Genomic DNA, 22,636 nt, shown 5'->3' with positions numbered 1-22,636 from the left:
CCCTGGTGCTGTGAGGATTTTTGGCGATCCCCCGGTGCTGTGACAATTTTTGGCACGTCCCCGGTGCTGTGACAGTTTTTGGCAATTCCCCCGATGCTGCGAGGAGTTTTGGCGATTCCCCCGATGCTGCGAGGATTTTTGGCAATTTCCCCGGTGCTGCGAGGATTTTTGGCGTTTCCCCGGTGCTGTGACAAATTAGGCATTTCCCTGGCGCTGTGAGGATTTTTGGCGATTCCTCGGTGCTGTGACAATTTTTGGCACGTCCCCGGTGCTGTGACAGTTTTTGGCAATTCCCCCGATGCTGCGAGGATTTTTGGCGATTCCCCCGATGCTGCGAGGATTTTTGGCGATTCCCCCGATGCTGCGAGGATTTTTGGCAATTTCCCCGGTGCTGCGAGGATTTTTGGCGATTCCCCCGGTGCTGCGAGGATTTTTGGCGTTTCCCCGGTGCTGTGACAATTTGGGAATGTCCCCGGTGCTGCGACAGTTCGGGAATGTCCCCGGTGCTGTGAGGGGATGCTCGGGGATGCTCACACGGTTTGGAAGGCGCGGCTCTGCGCGGGCACCATCACTGGCACTGCCACCTTCACCAGGTGGTTGTACTCGGCTTTTTTGGGTTCTTCTTTCCTGTCCAGCTGCCGCTGGCTGTACTGGGGTGGGGTCAGGTGAGGAGTGGCTTCGGTGGACAAAGTCCGCTGGCTGCGGGAGGCACTGTTGGCTGTGGAGCGGGTGGAGGAGGAACCCGAGCGGGAGCTGCGGGAGCCCGAGGAGGAGGAGCTGGGCTTGACCAGATGGGCCTTGGGTGCCTCGGCGTCTTCCCTGCGAGGGAACAGCGCACAAAGGGTTAAACAGTGCGGGGAATGGTCCGGAAAACGCTGGGGACTGATGTGGGAATTGCCGGAACGGGGGGAGTTCTGTTCCCTCTTCTTTCCCCACTTTCCTCCCTTCTTTCCCCACTTTCCTCCCTTCTTTCCCCCTTCTTTTTCCTCTTCTTTCTCCCCTTTCCCCCCCCACTTTTCTCCCTTCTTTCCCCCTTCTCACCGTCCCCTTCTCTTTCATCTTCTCCCCCTTCTTTTTCCTCTTCTTCTGGGAGGAAGAAGAGGAAAAAGAAGGGGGAAGAAGTGGGAAAAGAAGGGGGAAAGAAGAGGAGAAAGAAGAGGAAAATGAAAGGAGAAAACAGAGAAGAAAGAAGAGGAAAAAGAAGGGGGAGAAGAGGGAAAAGAAGGGGAGGATAAGAAGGGGGAAAGAAGAGGAAGAAGAAGAGGGAAAGAAGGGAGAAAAGCAAGAAAAAGAAGGGGGAAGGAAGAGGAAAACGAAGGAGAAAAAGATGAAGAAGCTGAGAGGGATCAGAGCTGAGGGGATTACGGATCTCTGGCGGTGCAGAGATGTCACTCGAGGCCAGGTGGCCACACAGAGACCTAAAGATGGATCAGGGCTTTGTTCCTTGGAGGCAGCAGCAGCTCAGAGTCATTCCTGGAAATAGATTTTCCAGCTCTTTCCTTCCTGAGCAGTTCAGGCTGGCTTGGCTGGAGCCCAAGCTGGGCTTAGGGGATTTCAGGGGAACAGATGAGCTCCAGGAACAGGAGTCGGCGTTCCTCGTGTTCCTGCTCCCCTCCGTGCTCACCCGGAGCTAAATCCGGGGGAACAGTTGTTCCAAAGGCTCAGAGAGGGCTCAGGGAGTGTGGCTGAACTGTGTGATAAATAGGAGCTGGAAATGAAAGGGAAAAAGGGGGAAAGAAGGGAGGAAGAAGGGAGGAAGAAGAGGGAAAAAGGGGGGAAAGAAGGGAGGAAGAAGAGGGAAAAGAAGGGAGGAAGAAGGGGGAAAAAGAAGGGGGAAAAAAGGGGGAAAGAAGGGAGGAAAGAAGGGGGAAAAGAAGGGAGGAAAGAAGGGGGAAAAGAAGGGAGGAAAGAAGGGGGAAAGAAAGGGGAAAATGGGGGAAAAAGGTGGGGGAAAGAAAGGGTGGAAAGAAGAGGAAAAAATGAGAAAAGAAGGTGGAAAGAGGAGAAAATTAGAGAAAAGAAGGGGAAAGAGGGAAAAGAAGAGGGAAATGGGGGAAAGAGGGTGGGAAGAGGAGAAAAGAAGAAAGAAAGAAGGGGGAAAGAGAGAAGAAAGAATGGGGAAAGGTAGAAAGAGGAGAAAAGAAGAGGGAAAGAAGGGAGGAAAGGAGAGGAAAAGAAGGTGGAAAGAGGGAGAAAAGGAAGAAAAGAGGGGAGGAAGAAGGGGGAAAGAAGGGAGGAAGAAGGGAGGAAAGAATGGGGAAAATGGGGAAAAAAGGGGTAAAAGAAGGAAGGAAGAAGAGGGAAAAAAGGGGGAAAGAAGTGAGGAAGAAGGGGAAAAGAAGGGGAAAATGGGGGGGAAAGGTGGGGAAAGAAAGGGGAAAGAAGGGAAGAAGAGGTGGAAAGAAGGAGGAAAAAACAAAGAAGGTGGAAAGAGGGAAAAGAAGAGGGAAATGGGGGAAAGAAGGTGGGAAGAGGGGAAAAGAAGGAAGAAAGGAGGGGAAAGAGGGAGGAAAGAAGCTGAAAAGAAGGTAGAAAGACGGGAAGAGGGAAAGAAGGGAAAGAAGGGAGGAAAGAAGGAAGAAAGAAAAGGAAAAGGAGGTGGAAAGAGGGAGAAAATAAGGGAGGAAAGAAGGGAGGAAGAAGGGGAAAGGAAGGGGGAAATGGGGAGAAAAGATGGGGAAAGAAGGAGGAAAGAAGGAAGAAAAGAAGGAAGAAAGAAGGGGGAAAGAAGGAAGAAAGAAGAGAAAAATAACTGTAAAGGGAGGGGAAAGAAGGGGGAAAATAAGGGAGAAAAGAAAGGGAAAAGAAGGTGGAAAGAGGGGGAAAGAAGGGAGAACTGAGGGAAGAACAGTGGGAAAGAAAGGAAAGAAAAAGATAAGAAAGAAAAAAAGAAATTGAAAAGAAAGAAGGAAAGGAAACCACCCCCAAACCCTCTCAGAACCACAACGGACAAGCAGCTTCGGTTCAACGCCAGAAAAGAACATGCAAATGCTTCAAAAGTACTGAAATTACAAATGTGAGACAGAACGGTCGGTTGAGGTTTGTGCTGATTTACCGGGGGAGAGGAGGGGCGGCTTTAATCTGATTTTCTGGGAAGCCTTCACAGAGATTCTCACAGTCACGAAATTTGTCAGTGATGTTTCACAGCGACTTAAAAAGCTTTTTAGAGCAACCTCTGAGGGCTTAAACCTTCTTAGAGTTGGTTAAAACCGCGGGGAGGGAGTGTGCGAGGTGGGATGAAGCAAAAGGCGTCACCTGATTTCATTGGGCGCCTCCTCTTCCTCGTACCTCTTCTTTTCTTTCCTCCTGATGGTCAGCCTCACCACGAGGAAGAGGAGGGAGAGCCCCACCACCACTCCGCACACCGCCCCGGCGATCATGCTGATGTTTTGCGCATCTGTTGTCCAAAAAAAAAAAAAAAAAAACCCCAAATTTATCGGTGAGCCCTTGGTGGCGTGGCGAGTTTTTAGTCCATGCTGCAAGTCCCAGCCCTGGGAATAACTCAGGGGTTTATTTTTGAGGTGTGTCTCCATACAGAGGTTGAGCCAGTTTATCTGCAGCTAAGCTGGAGCGAAGCTGTCGCCTCTGCAAAGGTGAAACCACCAGGGCTGGGCCTTCAGCTGCGGGGCAGGGTTGAAATAAGGAGGGAAAATCTTCTGAGAGTGTAAAAATACAAAAAATACAAAGACAGGGCAGCCCCTGTGTGAAACGCAGCACCCCAAGGCAGAGGAATGTTTAATATCTTAGAATTTCCCCATGAGGATTTTTACCCCCTTCAACTCCTCTTGAATGATTGCAGCCCTATTCTGAAATTGGAGTTGAAATAAGGAGGAAAAATCCCCTTCTGAGAGTGTAAAAATACAGAAAATACAAAGGGCAGCCCCTGTGTGAAACGCAGCACCCCAAGGCAGAGGAATGTTTAATCTCTTAGAATTTCCCCAGGAGGATTTTTACCCCCTTCAACTCCTCTTGAATAATTACAGCCCTGTTCTGAAATAAGGAGGAAAAATCCCCTTCTAAGAGTGTAAAAATACAGAAAATACAAAAAAAATATAAAGACAGGGCATCCCCTGTGTGGAGCACAGCACCAGGCAGCACCCAAGGCAGAGGAATGTTTAATCTTTTCATGTTTCTCCATGAGGATTTTCCCCCCTTCAACTCCCCTTGAATGATTGCAGCCCTATTCTGAAATAAAGAGGAAAAATCCCCTTCTGAGAGTGTAAAAATACAGAAAATACAAAGGGCAGCCCCTGTGTGAAACGCAGCACCCCAAGGCAGAGGAATGTTTAATCTCTTAGTGTTTCCCCATAAGGAATTTGTCCACCCCTTCAGCTGTCCTTGAATGATTGCAGCCCTATTCTGAAATTGGAGTTGAAATAAGGAGGAAAAATCTCCTTCTAAGAGTGTAAAAATACAGAAAATATAAAGACAGGGCAGCCCTCATGTGGAGCACAGCACCAGGCAGCACCCAAGGCAGAGGAATTTTTAATCTCTTAGAATTTCTCCATAAGGAATTTGTCCACCCCTTCAACTCCCCTTGAATGATTGCAGCCCTGTTCTGAAATAAGGAGGAAAAATCCCCTTCTGAGAGTGTAAAAATACAGAAAATACAAAGACAGGGCAGCCCTCATGTGGAGCACAGTAACAGGCAGCCCCCAAGGCAGAGGAATGTTTAATCTCTTCATGTTTCCCCATGAGGATTTTGTTCCCCCCTTGGAGGATTCCAGCCCTATTCTGAAATGAATTATTACAACGTGGAGGAGAAGTGCCCTGGCTGAGGCAGGCAAAGCAGGAAAGGAAACCATCCTGGGCAGGGCCTTTTTCATCCAAACCGGCCGAGTGATGAGAGAGCATCTCCCATGGGTGACGGGCCCTCTGCTGATCGTTCGTGACAACATTTTTGGATAAAAATGGTCAGGCTGGGCTCGGCTCAAAGGTGTTTCCTTCAGCTCAGCCCCTCAGGAGGGTTTAGCAAAGCCAAGTGAGGTTTTCAACCAGTTCAGTGCAATTGCCAGAAAAGCTGCCTGGACGCTTTTACTCCACGTGCCTGAGGCAAACCGGTTTTCCCTATTCCATGTTCCAGTTATTTCAGGCTTGGCTGGGCAGAAAAATTCCAAAGCTGTGGGATCTGCAGGAGGAGACTTTGTTGGAGCCTTATCTCAGCAGGCCCAGCTTGGGGGAGCTGCTGAACTCCATTGTTTGGCCTGGGGTGATAAACTCCACCCTTTTCCTGGAATGCAGATGTAAAGGACACCCTGGTGGGGCTCCTCAGGCCATTTTGACCTCTGCTGTTCAGGACACAAATGGCTAAACCTGATTAAATTATGTTAAATTATGTCAAAAGTTACTTTTTCTGCAAATCTTCCTGCATTTACTTCCTTAGTTTGGGAGGCCTCCCCATGACAGGGACCACCGACCCATTTCAAGGAACAAACTGTGCATGCTTAATGGCTTTTGAACTAATTACCATGCTTAATAGATTTTGAACTAATTACCATACGGAGCGGGGAATGGGATGTAGCAAAGTTATGAATATGCATTTGTATTTTGGATATTCAATACTTGTACAGATAAAAGGGCTCTGTAAATTGTGGTGTGTATTTGGGAGCTATCCCAAAATAAACATTCACTTCCTAACTTTAAACTGTTAAAGAATTTTTGGATATCGGTACCAGATCAATATCCTTATTGGGAATGGGATTTACCAAAGTTATGAAGATGCATTTGTATTTTGGATATTCAATACTTGTATAGATAAAGGACTCTGTAAATTGTGGTGTGTATTTGGGAGCTATCCCACAATAAACATTCACTTTCTAACTTTAAACTTTTAGTTAGTTTTTGGATATTGGTACTGGATCAATATCCTTATTGGGAATGGGATGTACCAAAGTGATGAATATGCATTTGTATTTTGGGTATTCAATACCTGTATAGATGAAAGGGCACTGTAAACACTGTAAATTGTGGTGTGCATTTGGGAGCTATCCCACAATAAACACACACTTTCTAACTCTAAACTGTTCGAGAGTTTTTGGATATTGGTACCAGATCAATATCCATATTGGGAATGGGATTTACCAAAGTTATGAACATGGATTTGTGTTTTGGATACTCAATATTTATACAGATAAAAGGGCTCTGTAATCACCTGTAAATTGTGGTGTGTGTTTGGGAGCTATCCTGCAATAAACATTCACTTTCTAACTTTAAACTGTTGGAGAGTTTTTGGATATTGGTACACATATTGGGAATGGGATGTAGCAAAGTTATGAACATGTATTTGTATTTTGGGTGTTCAATACTTGTACAGATAAAAGGGCTCTGTAAATCGCGGTGTGTATTTGGGAGCTATCCCACAATAAACATTCACTTCCTAACTCTAACCGGTTTGAGGGTTTCTGTCCGTCACGGCTGTATATCAGCACTAGATCAATATCCATATTTTTCATAAATGACTGCCGTGTCTCCTTTCTGTCCATCGGGGTGTCTGTGGGGGTGTCCCTGCCCAGGGCGGTACTTACGCTGCACTGTCACCTGCAGCACGCAGCTCTCCTGGCCCGCCTCGTTGGTGGCCACGCACTGGTAGAGCCCCGTGCTCATCTGGGTCAGGTTCTTGAGCAGCACCTGCCCGGGGTTCGAGATGTCTGCCAGGGGAAAACAGCACTGGGATTAGTGAAATGAGGGAGGAACTTCAGCTAGAGAGGAACAAATTGATCTGTGGGGTGAAATCAGCTCCAGAACAATGCCAGGGGGCAAGGAAAGGAGAAAAAAGGGGGGAAGGAAGGAAGGAAGGAGGGAAGGAGGGAAGGAAGGAAGGAAGGAAGGAAGGAAGGAAGGAAGGAAGGAAGGAAGGAAGGAAGGAAGGAAGGAAGGAAGGAAGGAAGGAAGGAAGGAAGGAAGGAAGGAAGGAAGGAAGGAAGGAAGGAAGGAAGGAAGGAAGGAAGGAAGGAAGGAAGGAAGGAAGGAAGGAAGGAAGGAAGGAAGGAAGGAAGGAAGGAAGGAAGGAAGGAAGGAAGGAAGGAAGGAAGGAGAAGGAAGAAATAAAGGAGAAAGAAGGGAGGAAAGAAGGAAGGAAGAAAGGAGAAAGAAGGCAGAAAGGAAAGGGAAAGAAGGGAGAAATAAGGGGGAAAGAAAGAAGGGAGAGGGAAAGAAGGAAGAAAAAAGAAAGAAGGAGAAAAGAAGGAAGAGAGAAAGGAGAAAGGAGGGAGGAACTAAGGAAAAAAGAAGGAGGAAAGAAAGAGGAAAGAAGGGAGAAATAATGGAAAAAGAAAGGAGAAAGAAGGGGAAAAGAAGAAGGAAGAAGGTGCGGCAGCTCCCAGGTACAGCCGCAGCAGTGTTGGAGCATCCCCCCCGGGATCCCCCCAGCCCAGCCCGCACTCACTGACTCTGGAGCTGGGCGGCAGCGGCTCGGCTCTCTCGTCCTCCTCGCTGAGGCGCTGCCAGCGGTACGAGATGGGGGCCGTGCCCGAGGCCGAGCGGCACTGCAGGGACAGCTCCTTCCCCTCCAGCAGCTCCCCCTCCAGCCAGCACTTGGGCTTGGAGGGCTTCTCTGCAAGGAGAACACAGGTCGTGGCATCACAGCCGAGTTTGCTCACTGGAAACCCAATCTTGAGGTGCCTCTGTGCGAGGCAGAAACCTGAAAATGTAATCAGGTGGGAACCTGATAGTTTCATGGTGGAGCCATTGTGCGTGAGATGATCTTAGGAATTTTTTGAGAGTTCAGTGCTTATCACAGTTTGGTACTATCACACCAACCTCTAGTCCCTTAGGCTCTTCCTGTGGCCGAAAAATGCACAGGCAGATATAAAGCTGAGCAATAAAACCCAATCTTGAGATGTCTTTGTGCTAGGCAAGAATCTACTAGAGACCTAATCAGGTGGGAACCTTGATAATTTCATGGTGGAGCCATTGTGCATGAGATGATCCTTATGAGACTGTTTTAGAGTTCAGTACTTAGTTCAGTACTATCACACCTCAGAGCAGTTCTTTAGACCCTTCCTATGGCCAAAAACACAAAGCCAGATTTAAAGTTGGGCAGTAAAACCCAGTGTTGAGGTGCCTCTGTGCTAGGCAGAAACCTAAAAATGTAACCAGGTGGGAACCTGATAGTTTCATGGTGGAGCCATTGTGCATGAGATGATCTTAGGAATTTTTTGAGAGTTCAGTGCTTATCACAGTTCAGTGCTATCACACCAGCCTCAAGTTCCTTAGGCTCTTCCTGTGGACAAAAAATGCAAAGGAAGATTTAAAGTTGAGCACTAAAACCCGATCTTGAGGTGTCTGTGCTAGGCAAAAACCTACTAGAGATGTAATCAGGTGGGAACCTTGATATTTTAATGATGGAGGCATTGTGCATGAGCTGATCCTCATGAATTTGTTTTAGGGTTCAGTACTCTCACACCAACCTCAGAGCAGTTCTTTAGGCCCTTCCTGTGGCCAAAAACACAAAGGGAGATTTAAAGTTGAGCACTAAAACCTGATCTTGAGGTGTCTCTGTGCTAGGCAGAAACCTACTAGAGACCTAATCAGGTGGGAACCCTGATGGAGCCATTGTGCATGAGATGATCCTTATGAATTTATTTTAGGGTTCAGTACTTAGTCCAGTGCTATCCCACCAACCTCAAACCAGTTCTTTAAGCCCTTCCTGTGGCCAAAAACACAAAGGCAGATTTAAAGCTGAGCACTGAAACCCAACCTTGGGGTGTCTTTGTGCCAGGGAGAAACCTAAAAACGTAATCAGATGGGAACCTTGATAATTTCGTGGTGAAACCATTGTGCATGAGATAATCCTTATGAATTTGTTTTAGGGTCCAGTTCTATCACACCAGCCTCAGACCAGTTCTTTACGCCCTTCCTGTAGCCAAAACCACAAAGGCAGATTTAAAATTGAGCACTAAAACCCAGTCTTGAGGTGTCTGTGCTAGGCAGAAACCTACCAGAGAGGTAATCAGATGGTGATCTTGATATTTTCATGATGGAGCCATTGTGCATGAGAAGATCCTATGAATTTTTTGAGGTATCACACTTCAGTACTATCACACCAACCTCAAATTCCTTAGGCTCTTCCTGTGGCCAAAACCACCCAGGAAGATACCAAGTTGGGCACTGAAACCCAGTCTTGAGGTGTCTCTGTGTATTTCTGCCCTGCTGAAACCAATCTCTCCCCAGGAAGCGAGTCTGGATTTCTGTTTTTTCCCCTTTTAGGAGCACAAGGAGCTGCCCTTACCCACAACCTTGAGGGTGATGCGAGCCCACTCATACTGGCCGGCGTTCTTGACCTTGCAGATGTATTTCCCCGCGTCGCTGGACTGCAGGGAGATGATTTGCAGGGATGCATCTCCAGCAAGGAAGTTGGAGGTGAAGGACACACGGCCCTTCTGCTCCTCGTTCAGGTCATCATAAACCCGGCCCCCAGAGTAGGTGATCACCTGGGAGCAGAGCAGACACTGAGTTGTTTTATTTTCATAAGGAATAACAAATCTGAGCATTTCCAGGAGCTGCACATCCCATGGCTTGTCAGGAATCACGCAGGAGGCATGAGGCAGGGTGGGGAAGCAAACCTGGGTTTCCACCCTGAGAATGGTGCAAAAAGCGCGTTTATTTCTGCTGGAGGTTCCCATTGGGCACTGTACAAGTGTGGAAACAGGCTTCAGTTTGTGCCACAACGCATCAAAGCAGTCTGGAGATTTGGCTGTGCTGATTGAAGTCCCTGCACACCTCATTTTTCTCATTTTTATCAGGACTAAACTCCTGTGTGTTGTACTGAACCAAAGATTCAAAAGCTGGGCCTGCAAAACCCAAGGTTATTTGAAAAGCCTGAAGGGCACTTCTGAACCTAATGAGGACTGACTACATTTAAAAAATAAAAAATCCATTGTAACCCAACCTGAACCATGTTAGAGATCAAATAACTTTTCCACGATCTACGTCAGCTCTGTTTTCCAAACATCGTCAGAACAAGCTGCAGAGATCATCACAGCAGTGCTGGGAAATGGAGGCCTGGCGGCGTGAGGGCAGAAATAAAGCGATTATCTGAGCAAACCCACCGCTTTCTACCCTGAGATTGGTGCAAAAAGCGCGTTTATTTCTGCTGGAGGTCTACACTGGGCACAAATAAAGTGATTTTCTGAGCAGACCCACCGCTTTCTGCACGGTCTCGGAGATGTGCAGCAGCCACTCGATGTCCAGGCTGCCCTGCTCCAGCAGCCCCAGGCGGTGGTGGCAGGGCAGGGTCACGTTCTCCTCCGCCACCCTCTTGAACTCGGTCTGGGCCTCGCCGAGCCAAACGGAACAGGAAGCTGGAAGAGAAATTATTTCAAATTTCAGTTAATTTCAAATTTCAATCTTCAGATTGGTCAGGTGTCGGAACCCAGGAAATCCCTCTGGCTGCCCTGGAGGACTCAAGACCAGCCAAGGGGCTCCCAGACCTTGGCATGGAACCCAAGCCCCCTGTGCCTTTGGCTTAGCCCTTGGGAAAAATAATTACCAACCTTATACGGAGAATTACAAGTCAAGAAATTTAAGTAGGATAATAATTAGTTTGTCACAGGGTGATAAATAGATTTTTTGGGGTTTTTAGAATGGGGGCTTGGGACAAGCAGCCTCAATTTAACACCATAAAAGAATATGGAAACGCTTCAAAATACCATGTATCAGAAATATATATGTCAGAAACATTATGTATGTCTGAAATATATATATATATCAGAAATATTATACATATCAGAAATATGCATGTCAGAAGTAAATATATCAGAAATATATATATATATATATATATATATCAGTAAATACCAGAAATATTATGCCTATCAGAAATATATATGTATCAGAAATACTATGTTTATCAGAAATATATATATCAGAAGTATTATACATATCAGAAATATTATACATATCAGAAATATGCATGTCAGAAGTAAATATATCAGAAATATATATATATATATCAGTAAATACCAGAAATATTATGCCTATCAGAAATATATATGTATCAGAAATATTATGTTTATCAGAAATATATATATCAGAAGTATTATACATATCAGAAAGATATATATGTCAGCGATATGTATATCAGAAATAAATATATCAGAATTATTATGCATATTAGAAATATCTATATGTCAGAAATGTTAGGTTTGTCAGAATTGTTATGCATATCAGAAATATATATATATCTCAGAAATATTATGTATATCAGAAATGCATATATCCGAAATATACATATGTCAGAATATATATAAGAAATATTATGTATATCAGAAATATTATGAATATCAGAAAGATATTCATTAGAAATATTATGTATTCAGAGAGATATCTATATCAGAAATATTATGTTTATCAGAAATACTGTATATATCAGAAATATATATCAGAAATACTATGTATATCAGAAATACTATGTATATCAGAAATATATATAAGAAATATTATGTATATCAGAAATACATATATCAGAAAGATATATATGTCAGAAATACAAATAAGAAATATTATGCATATCAAAAAGATATTTATTAGAAATATTATGTATTCAGAAAGATATCTATATCAGAAATATTATTTATATCAGAAATATATATATATCAGAAATATTCTGCATATCAGAAGAAAGAAACCAGCCTGGCAAGAAGAGGGTTAAACTTAGTAAAAGTGTGGAATAAGTAGGATTGGGAACTTTGAATAGCAGCGCCAAAAGCAAACCCTGTGAGTTTTTTAGGTCTGCCAGGATGTAAAAAAGAAATAAAAAGGGAAGCGCAGAGCGAGCCCGCTAGAGGGAAGCAGAGCCCGTGGAATGTGAGATAAATCCCCCAAAAGGGCCCTGGAGGCCCTAAAAGCTGCAGGGAAATGGGATTTTCAGCCAGCCCTGCCTCAGGCACTGCCTGCTCCAGATTTTGTTCTGCATCCACTGAAATCTGCACAAAAATCCAACATAAATTCCTGGCTTTGCTCATCTCCGACTTGTAAACGTGGACTCAGCACGGGGAGTTCAAACTCAGTTAAAAGTGACCCAAAATATCAGAGGAAGCGAAGATTAAAGGCCTTGGAGTCAGAATCCAAAATTCCCCACCCAAATTTCCCCACTGCCGTTTGTGGGGTGCAAATCTTTGGGAGATTCTTGGGGTTTGAATCTTCTGTTAAAAGTGACCCAAAATATCAGAGGAAGGGAAGATTAAAGGCCTTGGGGTCAAAATCCAAAATTCCCCACCCAAATTTCTCCGCTGCCGTTTGTGGGGTGCAAACCTGTGGGAGATTCTTGGGGTTTGAATCTTCTGGTAAAAGTGACCCAAAATATCAGAGGGAAGGAAGGTTCCAGGCCTTGGGGTCAGAATCCAAAATTCCCCACCCAAATTTCCCCTCTGCCTTTTGTGGGGTGCAAATCTTTGGGAGATTCTTGGGGTTTGAATCTTCTGTTAAAAGTGACCCAAAAGATCTGAGGGAGGGAAGGTTCCAGGCCTTGGGGTCAGAATCCAAAATTCCCCACCCAAATTTCCCCGCTGCCGTTTGTGGGGTGCAAATCTTTGGGAGATTCTTGGGGTTTGAATCTTCTCTTGAGTTGTTCTGCAGTTTTGCTGTTCAAAACAAAACTCTAAACCAGCTTTTTTTTTTCCTGTGAAATGAAGTGGGAGAAAATATTTTGCTTCCCGGGCCAAATATTGTGAAAGTGCTGAAAATTGGGGAAGTTCAGAGCGCTGGGAAGTCCCACGTGTGGCTGGACACACAATCCTGGACAGAGCAGCAGCACAAGGGGTTCCAATTACTCAGGCTGGATTTATTCCTATATTTTTCATATTATTATTTTAATAATATTATATTATTAGTATTTATTCCTATATTTTTCATATTATTTATTCCTATATTTTTAATAATATACTTTTGATATACTTCTTAATATTATACTTATTATATATTTTATATACTTGGGAAGATAGAGCAACAGCACAAAAGGTTCCAATTACTCAGGCTGGATTTATTCCTATATTTTTCATATTATTATTTTAATAATATTATATTATTAGTATTTATTCCTATATTTTTCATATTATTTATTCCTATATTTTTAATATTATACTTTTGATATACTTTTTAATATTATACTTATGATATATTTTATATACTTGGGAGGACAGAGCAACAGCACAAAAGGTTCCAATTACTCAGGCTGGATATATTACTATTTTTCTAATATTATTATTTTAATAATATTATATTATTAATATTTATTCCTATATTTTAATAATATTTATTCATATATTTTTAACAAAAATAATAATATTTTTAATAACTATTGATATAGTTTTGATATACTTGGGAGGACAGAGCAACGGCACAAGAGGTTCCAATTACTCAGACTGGATTTATTCCTATATTTTAATATTATTATATACTATTTATATATGTTATGCTATTTAAACAGCGGATCCTGAACCTTCAAATGAAAACCAGACAGAAAATTGACACCCAGCACGACTCTCCCTCATTTTTCCCATTTCTTCAGGACCAACTTTTAGAAAATTCCTTTCTGCTGCCATTCTCAGCCCTGCCTTGAGTTACCACAACCATCCCCCAGCTGCTGAGATTTGGAGATTTCATTTCTCCTTCCCAAACGCTTTATCAGGAATTACCATCCCCTCCATTCAATATCCAGAATTTTAGGACGGGCGGAGCCTTCAGCTCTCCCCCAGTGGAAGCTCCTGCCCAGCCGCACGATCTGCTTGCTTTAAAGGGAAAATTAATCCAGTTTATCGCTGGATTCGCTGCTCTCCCAGCTCCATCTGCCAAACGCAATTAGAATTCCTGCCCGGGACGGATCCAGCTTTTCCCTGGAGCTCTCCTTGCTGCCCTCATTAGCGCCCCACTGCCTCATCGCTGATCAATAATCTTAATTTAGGCGTCACAACCGCGACATTCACAGGACATTTGCGACTTTTTTCCAAGCCCTGTGGAGCTCTGAGGGTTCCTGCGCAACCTCGCAGGTGTTTTGTGTTTTTAAACTTAATCCTGCTCAACGTTTTCCATAAAAAAATTATCATTTTCTGCGAGGTTACGGCGGAGTTCTCATTCTTTTCTGGTTTAAACCTGCTGGGTTTAGCAAAGCTCACACCTTAGAGGGATTTTTGCTGCTCCCAGGAAATATCTGTGGTTTTGAGGAAGTTTATGATGAATCTATAAACTCATCATCTAAACAAGGAGAAAACCTATGGAAACATCCGGTGGGATAGTGACAAATTCCTACAGCACCCTTTATTTTTTCAAAGAAATCAGAAATTATTTGGAGCTGATTCATTACTGACCCAATAACCAAACTCACACGCCGTGCAAACTTTTCCATAACATTATTAAGAAAAAAAAATATTTTAACTCCCCTTATTTGTCTCTTTCATTCTTATTAATGCTCCAAACTCCCACAGGAGTTTAAATTTTGCAGGTTCTCTAGGCAGGAGCCTCACTTTATTTCCCTCCAGTTCCATATGCTGAAAGGAAAATAAAACAGCCTCCTATAAGAGCCAGGTAGAGAAATTACCCACAAAAAAATCCCAAAAGACCTCAACAGGAGCAAATCTCACATTTTCCACAGTTTGGGTAAGGTTTTACTGCAGCAAACAGGGATGAAATGGTGATTTAGGTGTAGAAATTTGCAGGGATTTATGGCACAGGAGAGAAAAAGGAGCCAGAAACAGATGAAGATCCCTTCTAGGTTTTATTATCCAAAGAAGAACAAACACTCCCTGAAATTCGTGTAGGTGAGACCTTGCAAGGAAAGTCCAAATAAATCAGATTTTTAATAAATAAATAAGGTTTTAACCATTTTGATGGTTAAAAGTTGAAGTAAATGAGATTTTTTAATTAATAAATAAGTCTTTAACCATTTGCATGGTTAAAAGTCCAAATAAATGAGATTTCAAATAAATAAATAAGGTTGTAAACACTTGCATGGTTAAAAGTTGAAGTAAATGAGATTTTTAATAGATATATAAGGTTCCAACCACTTTCATGGTTAAAAGTTGAAGTAAATGAGATGTTTAATAAATAAATAATGTTTTAACCATTTTTATGATAAAAGTTGAAATAAATGAGACGTTTAATAAATAAATAAATAAATAAATAAGGTTTTAACCGTTTGCACAGTTAAAAGTTGGAGTAAATGAGATTTTTAATAGATAAATAAGGTTTTGACCATTTTCATGGTTAAAAGTTGAAGTAAATGAGATGTTTAATAAATAAATAAGATTTTAACCATTTTCATCATTAAAAGTTGGAGTAAATGAGATTTTTAATAGATAAATAAGGTTTTGACCATTTTCATGGTTAAAAGTTGAGGTTTAATTTAAAAGACTGCCAGAGCAGTGTCTGCCCCTTCCAGCAACACTGCCCAGGACACAGAGCAGGGTTACAAATGGATTTATTTATCCCTGAGCTGTTCCAAACCTTCCCTCCCAAAACCCCCCAGCCCTGGGTGGCCTCCAGGGCTGGGTCCTGCACACAATGGAGGGAAAAAGGGCTGAATTTTCCCAGAAATCAGCAAAAATTTCCCAAAGCAGCGCCACATTTCTGCAGGCTCCACAGCTCTTGCCCAACAAAGCCTCTGCTCCCTTCCACATCCTGTGGGCAGCTCTTGGTGCTCGCAGGAATTTGGGAATTGCTGCCTGTGGCTTCACTCAGTGTGGAAACCCAGAGCAGCACTGGGAATATTTCTGTGTCTGCTGGGAATACTGGGAATATTTCTGTGTCTGCTCCGGGGTGCCCTGACCCCCAGGGCAGCACTGACTCTGAGCCTCATCCATGGAGAGAGTTTCCTAAACTCCAGGATAGACTGGAACCCACAAAAGTGTGAGATAGATTATAGAGAGCAGTGTAGGGGTGTCACTGGGTGAGAAATTGAGGGTTTGGGATTTTTAGTGGGGTGTGGATGGAAGCAAGATGGAGGGCACAGGGTGCTGTCCTGGGTTTCTTCTTCTTCCTTCTTCTCCATGGGTTTGGGTGACATTTTGTAATTGGGCAGATTTGGGACCAGTTATTGGGTTAAAAGGGGAAATAATCCAGCTGTCAGTTCTAAATTGGTCTCTTGAAAAACCTTGGAACAAGAGATTGTTGCCATTTTGTGCCTTGCTGCAGAACTCACAGGAGTGAGACTGTTTTACTGATAAGAAATCATAAACACCTGAGTGTGAACATGAACTACCATCTCAAGTGCCTTCAATCCCAGAGAAACCAACAGTCCCCCAGCCTGACTCATTCTCCCAGCTGAGGTTTGGGATTTTTAGTGTGGTGTGGATGGGAGCGAGATGGAGGGCACAGGGTTTCTCCTGGGTTTCTTCTTCTTCCTCCTTCTTCATGGGTTTGGGTGGCATTTTGTAATTGGGCAGGAAAGTCCACACTGGGACCAGTTATTGGGTAAAAAGGGGAAATAATCCAGGTGTCAGCTCTTAATTGGAGAGTTTAGTTTTAAAAGACTTTGTACCAAGAGATTGTTGCCATTTTGTGCCTTGCTGCAGGACTCATGGCTGTGAGACTGTTTCACTGATAAGAAATCATAAACACCTGAGCCCCAACATGAACCTATCATCTCAAGTGCCTTCAGTCCAGACCCAAAGAAACCAATGGTTCCCCAGCCTGACTCATTCTCCCAGTTTAGGTTTGGGATTTTTAGTGTGTTGTGGATGGAAGCGAGATGGAGGGCACAGGGTGTCATCCTGGGTTTCTTCTTCTTCCTCCTCCTTCTTCTTGGGTTTCGGTGGCATTTTGTAATTGGGCAGAAAAGTCTGCATTGTGGGCTTTGAGGGATCAGTTATTGGGTTAAAAGGGACAATAATCCAGGTGTCAGCTCTTAATTGGATGGTTTAATCTGGAAAGACCTTGGAACAAGAGATTGTTGCCATTTTGTGCCTTGCTGCAGAATTCATGGCTGTGAGACTGTTTCACTGATAAGAAATAATAAACACTTGAGCCCCAACACGAACTGCTGCCTCAAGTGCCTTCAATCCCAGAGAAACTCACAACTGGAGCTGCCACACTCAGCTCCCATGACTCCAGGAGGAGGTGGCATTGCTTTTCCTGCTTATCCCAACTCTTCTTTTTTTTTTCTTTTTTTCTTTTTTTTTCTTTTTTTTTTTTTTGGTTGTTTTTCAGTGCTTTTGGAAGCGTTGGCCTGGAGGCTTTGGGTGACCCTGTGTGACTGTTCCCTGCATTGTTCCCGGGACAATAACTACAATAACTCACCCCACACCCTGCAGACAACCACAGCCATCCTCTCATCCCTCCCCCTGTTGAAATCTCCAAGGAAAACACAGCAACAAAGATTTTAATCAAGCCCAAAACCATCCACACAGTGCCCAGATTGATCAGCGGAAGGATTCCAAGGGGTTTTCAGCCCTCTCAGCCCCTTCTGCCTTTCAGAGTTTGAATAAATTAAAAATAAATAAATATGGACAACAGGCTGGATCCCTCAGCAAAGAAGTCAGGCTAGAGGAATTCCTCAGAACTCGTTTCAACAACGTTTTAAGGACTCCTCATTGTGAGTGAATGTCATAAAAGGGGTTGAATTTCAGCAGCATCAGCCCTTTGAAATGGGAGCTGAGGGAAAGAGCCTGTGCAGCGCAGCAAGCAGCAAATGCTGAGTGAACCCGGGCTGTGTTTGGCCTAATCACAAATTCTGTGCCCCCAAAGCAGAGTTTTCATGCCTGAATCCTTCCAGCATCCCACATTTCCATGCTGAAGCCCAGAGAGTTTCCATACCCGTTACAATTAAATGTATGTACACACCCCCCACGTACCCCAACATCAAATACTCATCACCAGACAAGAAGAATCAAAGGGGAAATAAATGCTTTGCTGACGTTTTTATTTGTGGGCAAATTCCCATCCTAGAAGCTAAATAGCTTCCAGACTTAAATCTTTCATTAGGTTCAGAAGGTTTGAATTAGGGAGCAGTGCTAAAAATAGGTTCTGCTATTTAAAAAGTAATAGGTTGTGCTGTATCACTTAACTGCTGGAATTAGGAGGAGCAGCCTAGAAAAGATTCAGAGAATCAGGACAAAAGAAATGCACAATAAAGTTTTGTAAGCTTAGCCCAAACCACACCCAAGGCCAAGCCAAGCTCACTTAAAATGTGAATATCCAGAATAGCTTTTCAAAAATTTCAGCTTCTTCAGGAACATCTGTGCAGTTTGTCCTTCAGCAATGCTTTTTATGATTTATTTTGGTTATTTTATCAAAGCTGAGATTTGCAGCAGAATATTCCTGATGCCCAGGGAGGGGCAGAAATGCAACCTGTGATTTTCCTGCAGCTCCAGAGGCTGGAGGTGACTCAGGAAACGCCTGGAGACTGCTGCTGAGGAAAACTTATCCACACACACACTCACACAGAGAGTTTGTGCCCTGTCTGAACAATTCCCAGCTCACCTGTGATGGGTGCCCTGCCTGCTTGTGCTGGTTAGGATCACGGCCGGGCTGGGTGCAGGTGTGACAGGAGCAGCCCCGGTGCCAGGGCGCATCTCGTCCTCCTGCACAGCACTGTCCCTGCAGGCACGGCTTCCTTCCCTGGCGTCCTCCTAAAAGTCACCCTCGCCTCTGTGCCACTACTCTGAGGGAAAGTGGGAGATTTCCAAGTGAGTTATTGAAAATATGGGTATTGATCTAGTACTGATATCCAATTGTGACAAAAACTGTTCAATAGTTTAGAGTTAGAAAGTGTGTGTTTATTGTGGGATAGCTCCCAAATGCACACCACAATTTACAGGTGATTGCAGAGTCCTTTTATCTATACAAGTATTGAATACCCAAAATACAAATACGTGTTCATAACTTTGGTACATCCCATTCCCAATATGGATGTTGATCCGGTACTGATATCCAACTGTGACAGGCAAAAACTCTCGAACAGCTTTAAGTTAGAAAGTGTTTGCTTATTGTGGGATAGCTCCCAAATACACCCCACAATTTAGAGGTGAACACAGAGCCCTTTTATCTGTACAAGTATGGAATAGCCAAAATACAAATACACTTTCATCACTTTGGTAAATCCCGTTCCCAATATGGATATTGATCTAGTACCGATATCCAAAAACTCTCTAACTAAAAGTTTAGAGTTACAAAGTGTGTGTTTATTGTGGGATAGCTCCCAAACATACACCACAATTTACAGAGTCCTTTTATCTGTACAAGTATTGAATACCCAAAATACAAATGCATGTTCATAACTTTGGTACATCCCATTCCCCGCTTCCTATGATAATTAGTTCAAAAGCTATTAAGGATGATAAATAATTCAAAAGCCATTAAGCATGCACAGTTTGTTCCTTGAAATGGGTCAGTGGTCCCTTTCATGGGGAGGGGTCCCAAAATGAGGAAGTCAATGGAGTCTTCCTCGTTCTGACCTCTCTACCTTTTCAATGCAAATCTGACAAATGAACCCTTGGTAGAACTCCCATTCCCATCTTCAATTGGTTTCAGAGCACAGGAGGCCACAAATGTCTCATGCTCCTAAAAGCCATTTATCAGTTTCTGTATTCTTCATTATAAACCCAGCTAACCCAACATTGTGTTGCCAAGCAATCAACTATTAGTTAACTACAAACTCTTAACTTCATCAAGGCCTACCCATTGATTTTGATTAATTCTAATAAAGCTTATCTCTAACTAAAACCTCAGCTCCTCTAAAATCCATAAATTCCTTAAAGTTTATGTCTCACAGGAAGGAAAGTTGGTTATTAGGAAAAAAGCTTTTTAGAGAAAGGGTGATAAAGTTCTGGAACGTTCTGCCTGGGGAGGTGGTGGAGTCCCCATCCCTGGGTGTGTTTAACAAAGCCTGGATGTGGCACTGGGTGCCAGGGTTTAGCTGAGGGGTTGGGGCTGCGTTGGACTCAATGATCTTGAAGGTCTCTTCCAACCTGGCCATTCTGTGATTTTATGAATTCCCTGTGGTCCTGACTCACCCACTCTTCCCAAAATCCAGACTGTTGGATAAAAACCACAAAAATCCCCTGCTATAGCTGCTCTCAGCCAGACCTGAACTGCTGAAATACTTCATTTTAGTAAAACCAACCCAAATAAACAAAAACTTCCTCCTTAAGTCAGCCCAGAGAGAATAAACATGCACAGAACTGCACCAGGGTGTTCCTGCAGCTGGATAATCCCATCTGCCTCACAGTTTTGTGCTAAAATCAAAGTGTCAGAGAACAGGATGTGTCTAAATTAGGGGTCAGGAATAATGTATTTGGGAGTTCAAAACAAAAAGGACAGCCTGCCATGTTGCAGCTCTGAACCACTCCCTCACGCCAGGAATTTCGGATGTTTCACATCTGTTGGAGTCTTATAGGCAATGATTTACTGAGTTTCTCTGACAACAAGAGCTTGCCCCCCATCCCGTGCTGACGAGAAAAACCCTGAGAGTTTTGCAATCAGCAGATTCAGGATTTCAGCTGCTGGAGGAGGAGGCTGAACACGACTTTTATGGCCAAGGAATTCCGTGTGCAGTCAGACTTTGCAGGGCTGCTGGCGTGACCAGCTGTGAGTTCCACACTCCAGCATTTAAGGCTCAGAGGGCCTTAAAATCAAACTCTGGAGAAACAAAACCTCTTCTTTCTCCGCTGTGCTGTTCAGACACAGGCACACAAAGGGTTTCACGTCCCCTTGGGTTCCTCCCCCAGTTTTTGCTGCGGGTAGAGCAGGATGAAGCAAAGCTGTGTTGTTTCATCCCAGAGTTATGAGCACAACCCAAAAAGGTCGGCAGCCCCACTCACGCTCAGACCACAGCAGCGCTCTCAGTTACCCTGACAGCGTTTCAGGCCAAAATAAACAGCAGGCAGCGTCTCCTCGCAGACGGCTCCGTGCATTCCTTGCACCGGGGAGGGAGCCTGGAGGCGGCCGCCATCCCCTGAGGGCCATTAAGGGAGCACAGGCTGTGCCCTGGGACATCTGCTCGCTGTGTTCCTTGGCTGGCACAGCCGCACAGGCCAAGAGTTGTCTTCTCCAGGGAGTCCCAGTGCTCCCAGTGACCACGGGCTGGCCCCAGCACGCTGCCTGCAGCCGCCTCCCCGCCGCCACACAAAATAGGGAAGATGCTGGATAAAGGGTGGCTCCCCCTGAGGTGAAGGAGAGGGGTCAGGCCAGCCCCATCCCCATCCCCATCCCCATCCCCATCCCCATCCCCATCCCCATCCCCATCCCCATCCCCACAGCCCTGCAGAGCCTCTGGAATTGGAACCACATGTGCTGAGGCCGGGGGAGCTGTGTAGAGTGCGGGCCCCTCCGCCACACAAAAACATCCCAAATGGGAAAGATGCTGGATAAAGGGTGGTTTCCCCTCCTGAGGTGAAGGAGAGGGGTCAGGCCAGCCCCATCCCCATCCACAGAGCCCTGCAGAGCCTCTGGAATTGGAGCCACATGTGCTGAGGCCGGGGGAGCTGTACAAACACAGCGCAGGCCCGTCCGCCACACGAAAGCATCCCAAATGGGAAAGATGCTGGATAAAGGGTGGTTTCCCCTCCCTGGGGTGAAGGAGAGGGGTCAGGCCAGCCCCATCCCCATCCCCACAGCCCTGCAGAGCCTCTGGAATTGGAACCACATGTGCTGAGGCCGGGGGAGCTGAGCAAACACAGCGCAGGCCCGCGCGCGGCCCGGCTTCCAAGCGGTGACGTGAAGAGTTTGGAATTGGGACTGCAGAGGAGGGAGCGAGGCCAGGGAGAGCAGAAACACCAACAAAAGCAGAGCAAAACATCTGGGTTTTAGAGGTTTGTAACAGGAGAGGGGCTGGAATTGGGCTGGTAGTGCTTTACCAGCAGAAATATCAACAGTGCCGAGTAATCCTTCATTTGGAAATCTTGGATGAGCCAGGGAGGGGATTTGGAGTGTCTGTACCAGCACAGCACCAGTCTGTGAGTAAATTCACTCTTCCCTGTGTAAATTCACTCTTTCTGAAGTCTAAACGAGGTGATTCATCAGAAAAAGCAACAAGAGCAGAGCAAAACGTCTGCTTTTTACAGGTTTGCAACAGGAGTGGGGCTGGAATTGGGCTGGTGATGTTTTACCAGCAGAAATATCAGCAGGGCACAGCAATCCTTCCTTGGGAAATCTTGGATGAGCCAGGGAGGCAATGTGGGGTGGCTGTACCAGGACAGTACCTTAAAGATCTGAAGTCAAGAAAACCTAAAAATCCCATCCCTAAACATCACAAATTTCACTCTTTCACCTGGTTTCAAAGAGGATGAAGATGGTTTCAGTGATCATTTCTAGGGTTTCTTTCCCTATTCCATGGCTCTCTGATATTTCCTTTCCTTTTTTCTCCAGGAATTTTTGGGTTACTTTGTGTATCTTAAAGATCTGAAGTCAAGAAAACCTAAAAATTCCACCCCTAAACATCAGAAATTTCACTCTTTCACCTGGTTTCAAAAGGGTTAAGAGGAGGAAGGTTTCAGTGATAATTTCTAAGGTTTCTTTTGTCTGAGGAATATTCTTAGGCCTCAGTCTCGCAGGGAATCTCTTGTTGCTGTCAGTTCAGGGACGCACAAATGAAGGCACACAGAAATGAAGTTCTGTGCCCAAGGCAGACACGGAGCAGAATCCAGAATACAAACCCAAAGAGACAGCAACAAAACTGTTTTCAAAGCAGTATTTGTCCATCAGATCT

General features: G+C 44.5%; 1 protein-coding gene across 1 annotated transcript in view; it reads right to left on the bottom strand.

The window, feature by feature from the left end:
- Window positions 1-305: 305 nt before the first annotated feature.
- The window catches only part of CLMP (CXADR like membrane protein), a 70,457-nt gene continuing 48,126 nt past the window's right edge, over window positions 306-22,636 (bottom strand). Inside the window, exons 2-7 of the mRNA XM_058819164.1 lie at window positions 10,144-10,301; window positions 9,230-9,431; window positions 7,385-7,552; window positions 6,525-6,647; window positions 3,256-3,397; window positions 306-819 (exon numbers count right to left, since the gene is read on the bottom strand). Coding sequence (XP_058675147.1) covers window positions 531-819; window positions 3,256-3,397; window positions 6,525-6,647; window positions 7,385-7,552; window positions 9,230-9,431; window positions 10,144-10,301 — 1,082 coding nt within the window. The 3' untranslated portion in view covers window positions 306-530. The remainder of the gene's footprint in view (window positions 820-3,255; window positions 3,398-6,524; window positions 6,648-7,384; window positions 7,553-9,229; window positions 9,432-10,143; window positions 10,302-22,636) is intronic.

The sequence above is a fragment of the Ammospiza caudacuta genome, chromosome 23, assembly GCF_027887145.1.
Source record: "Ammospiza caudacuta isolate bAmmCau1 chromosome 23, bAmmCau1.pri, whole genome shotgun sequence".
Lineage (NCBI taxonomy): Eukaryota > Metazoa > Chordata > Aves > Passeriformes > Passerellidae > Ammospiza > Ammospiza caudacuta.
The sequence above is the reverse complement of the archived record's forward strand: the minus strand, read 5'-3'. Positions and strand labels throughout refer to the sequence as shown.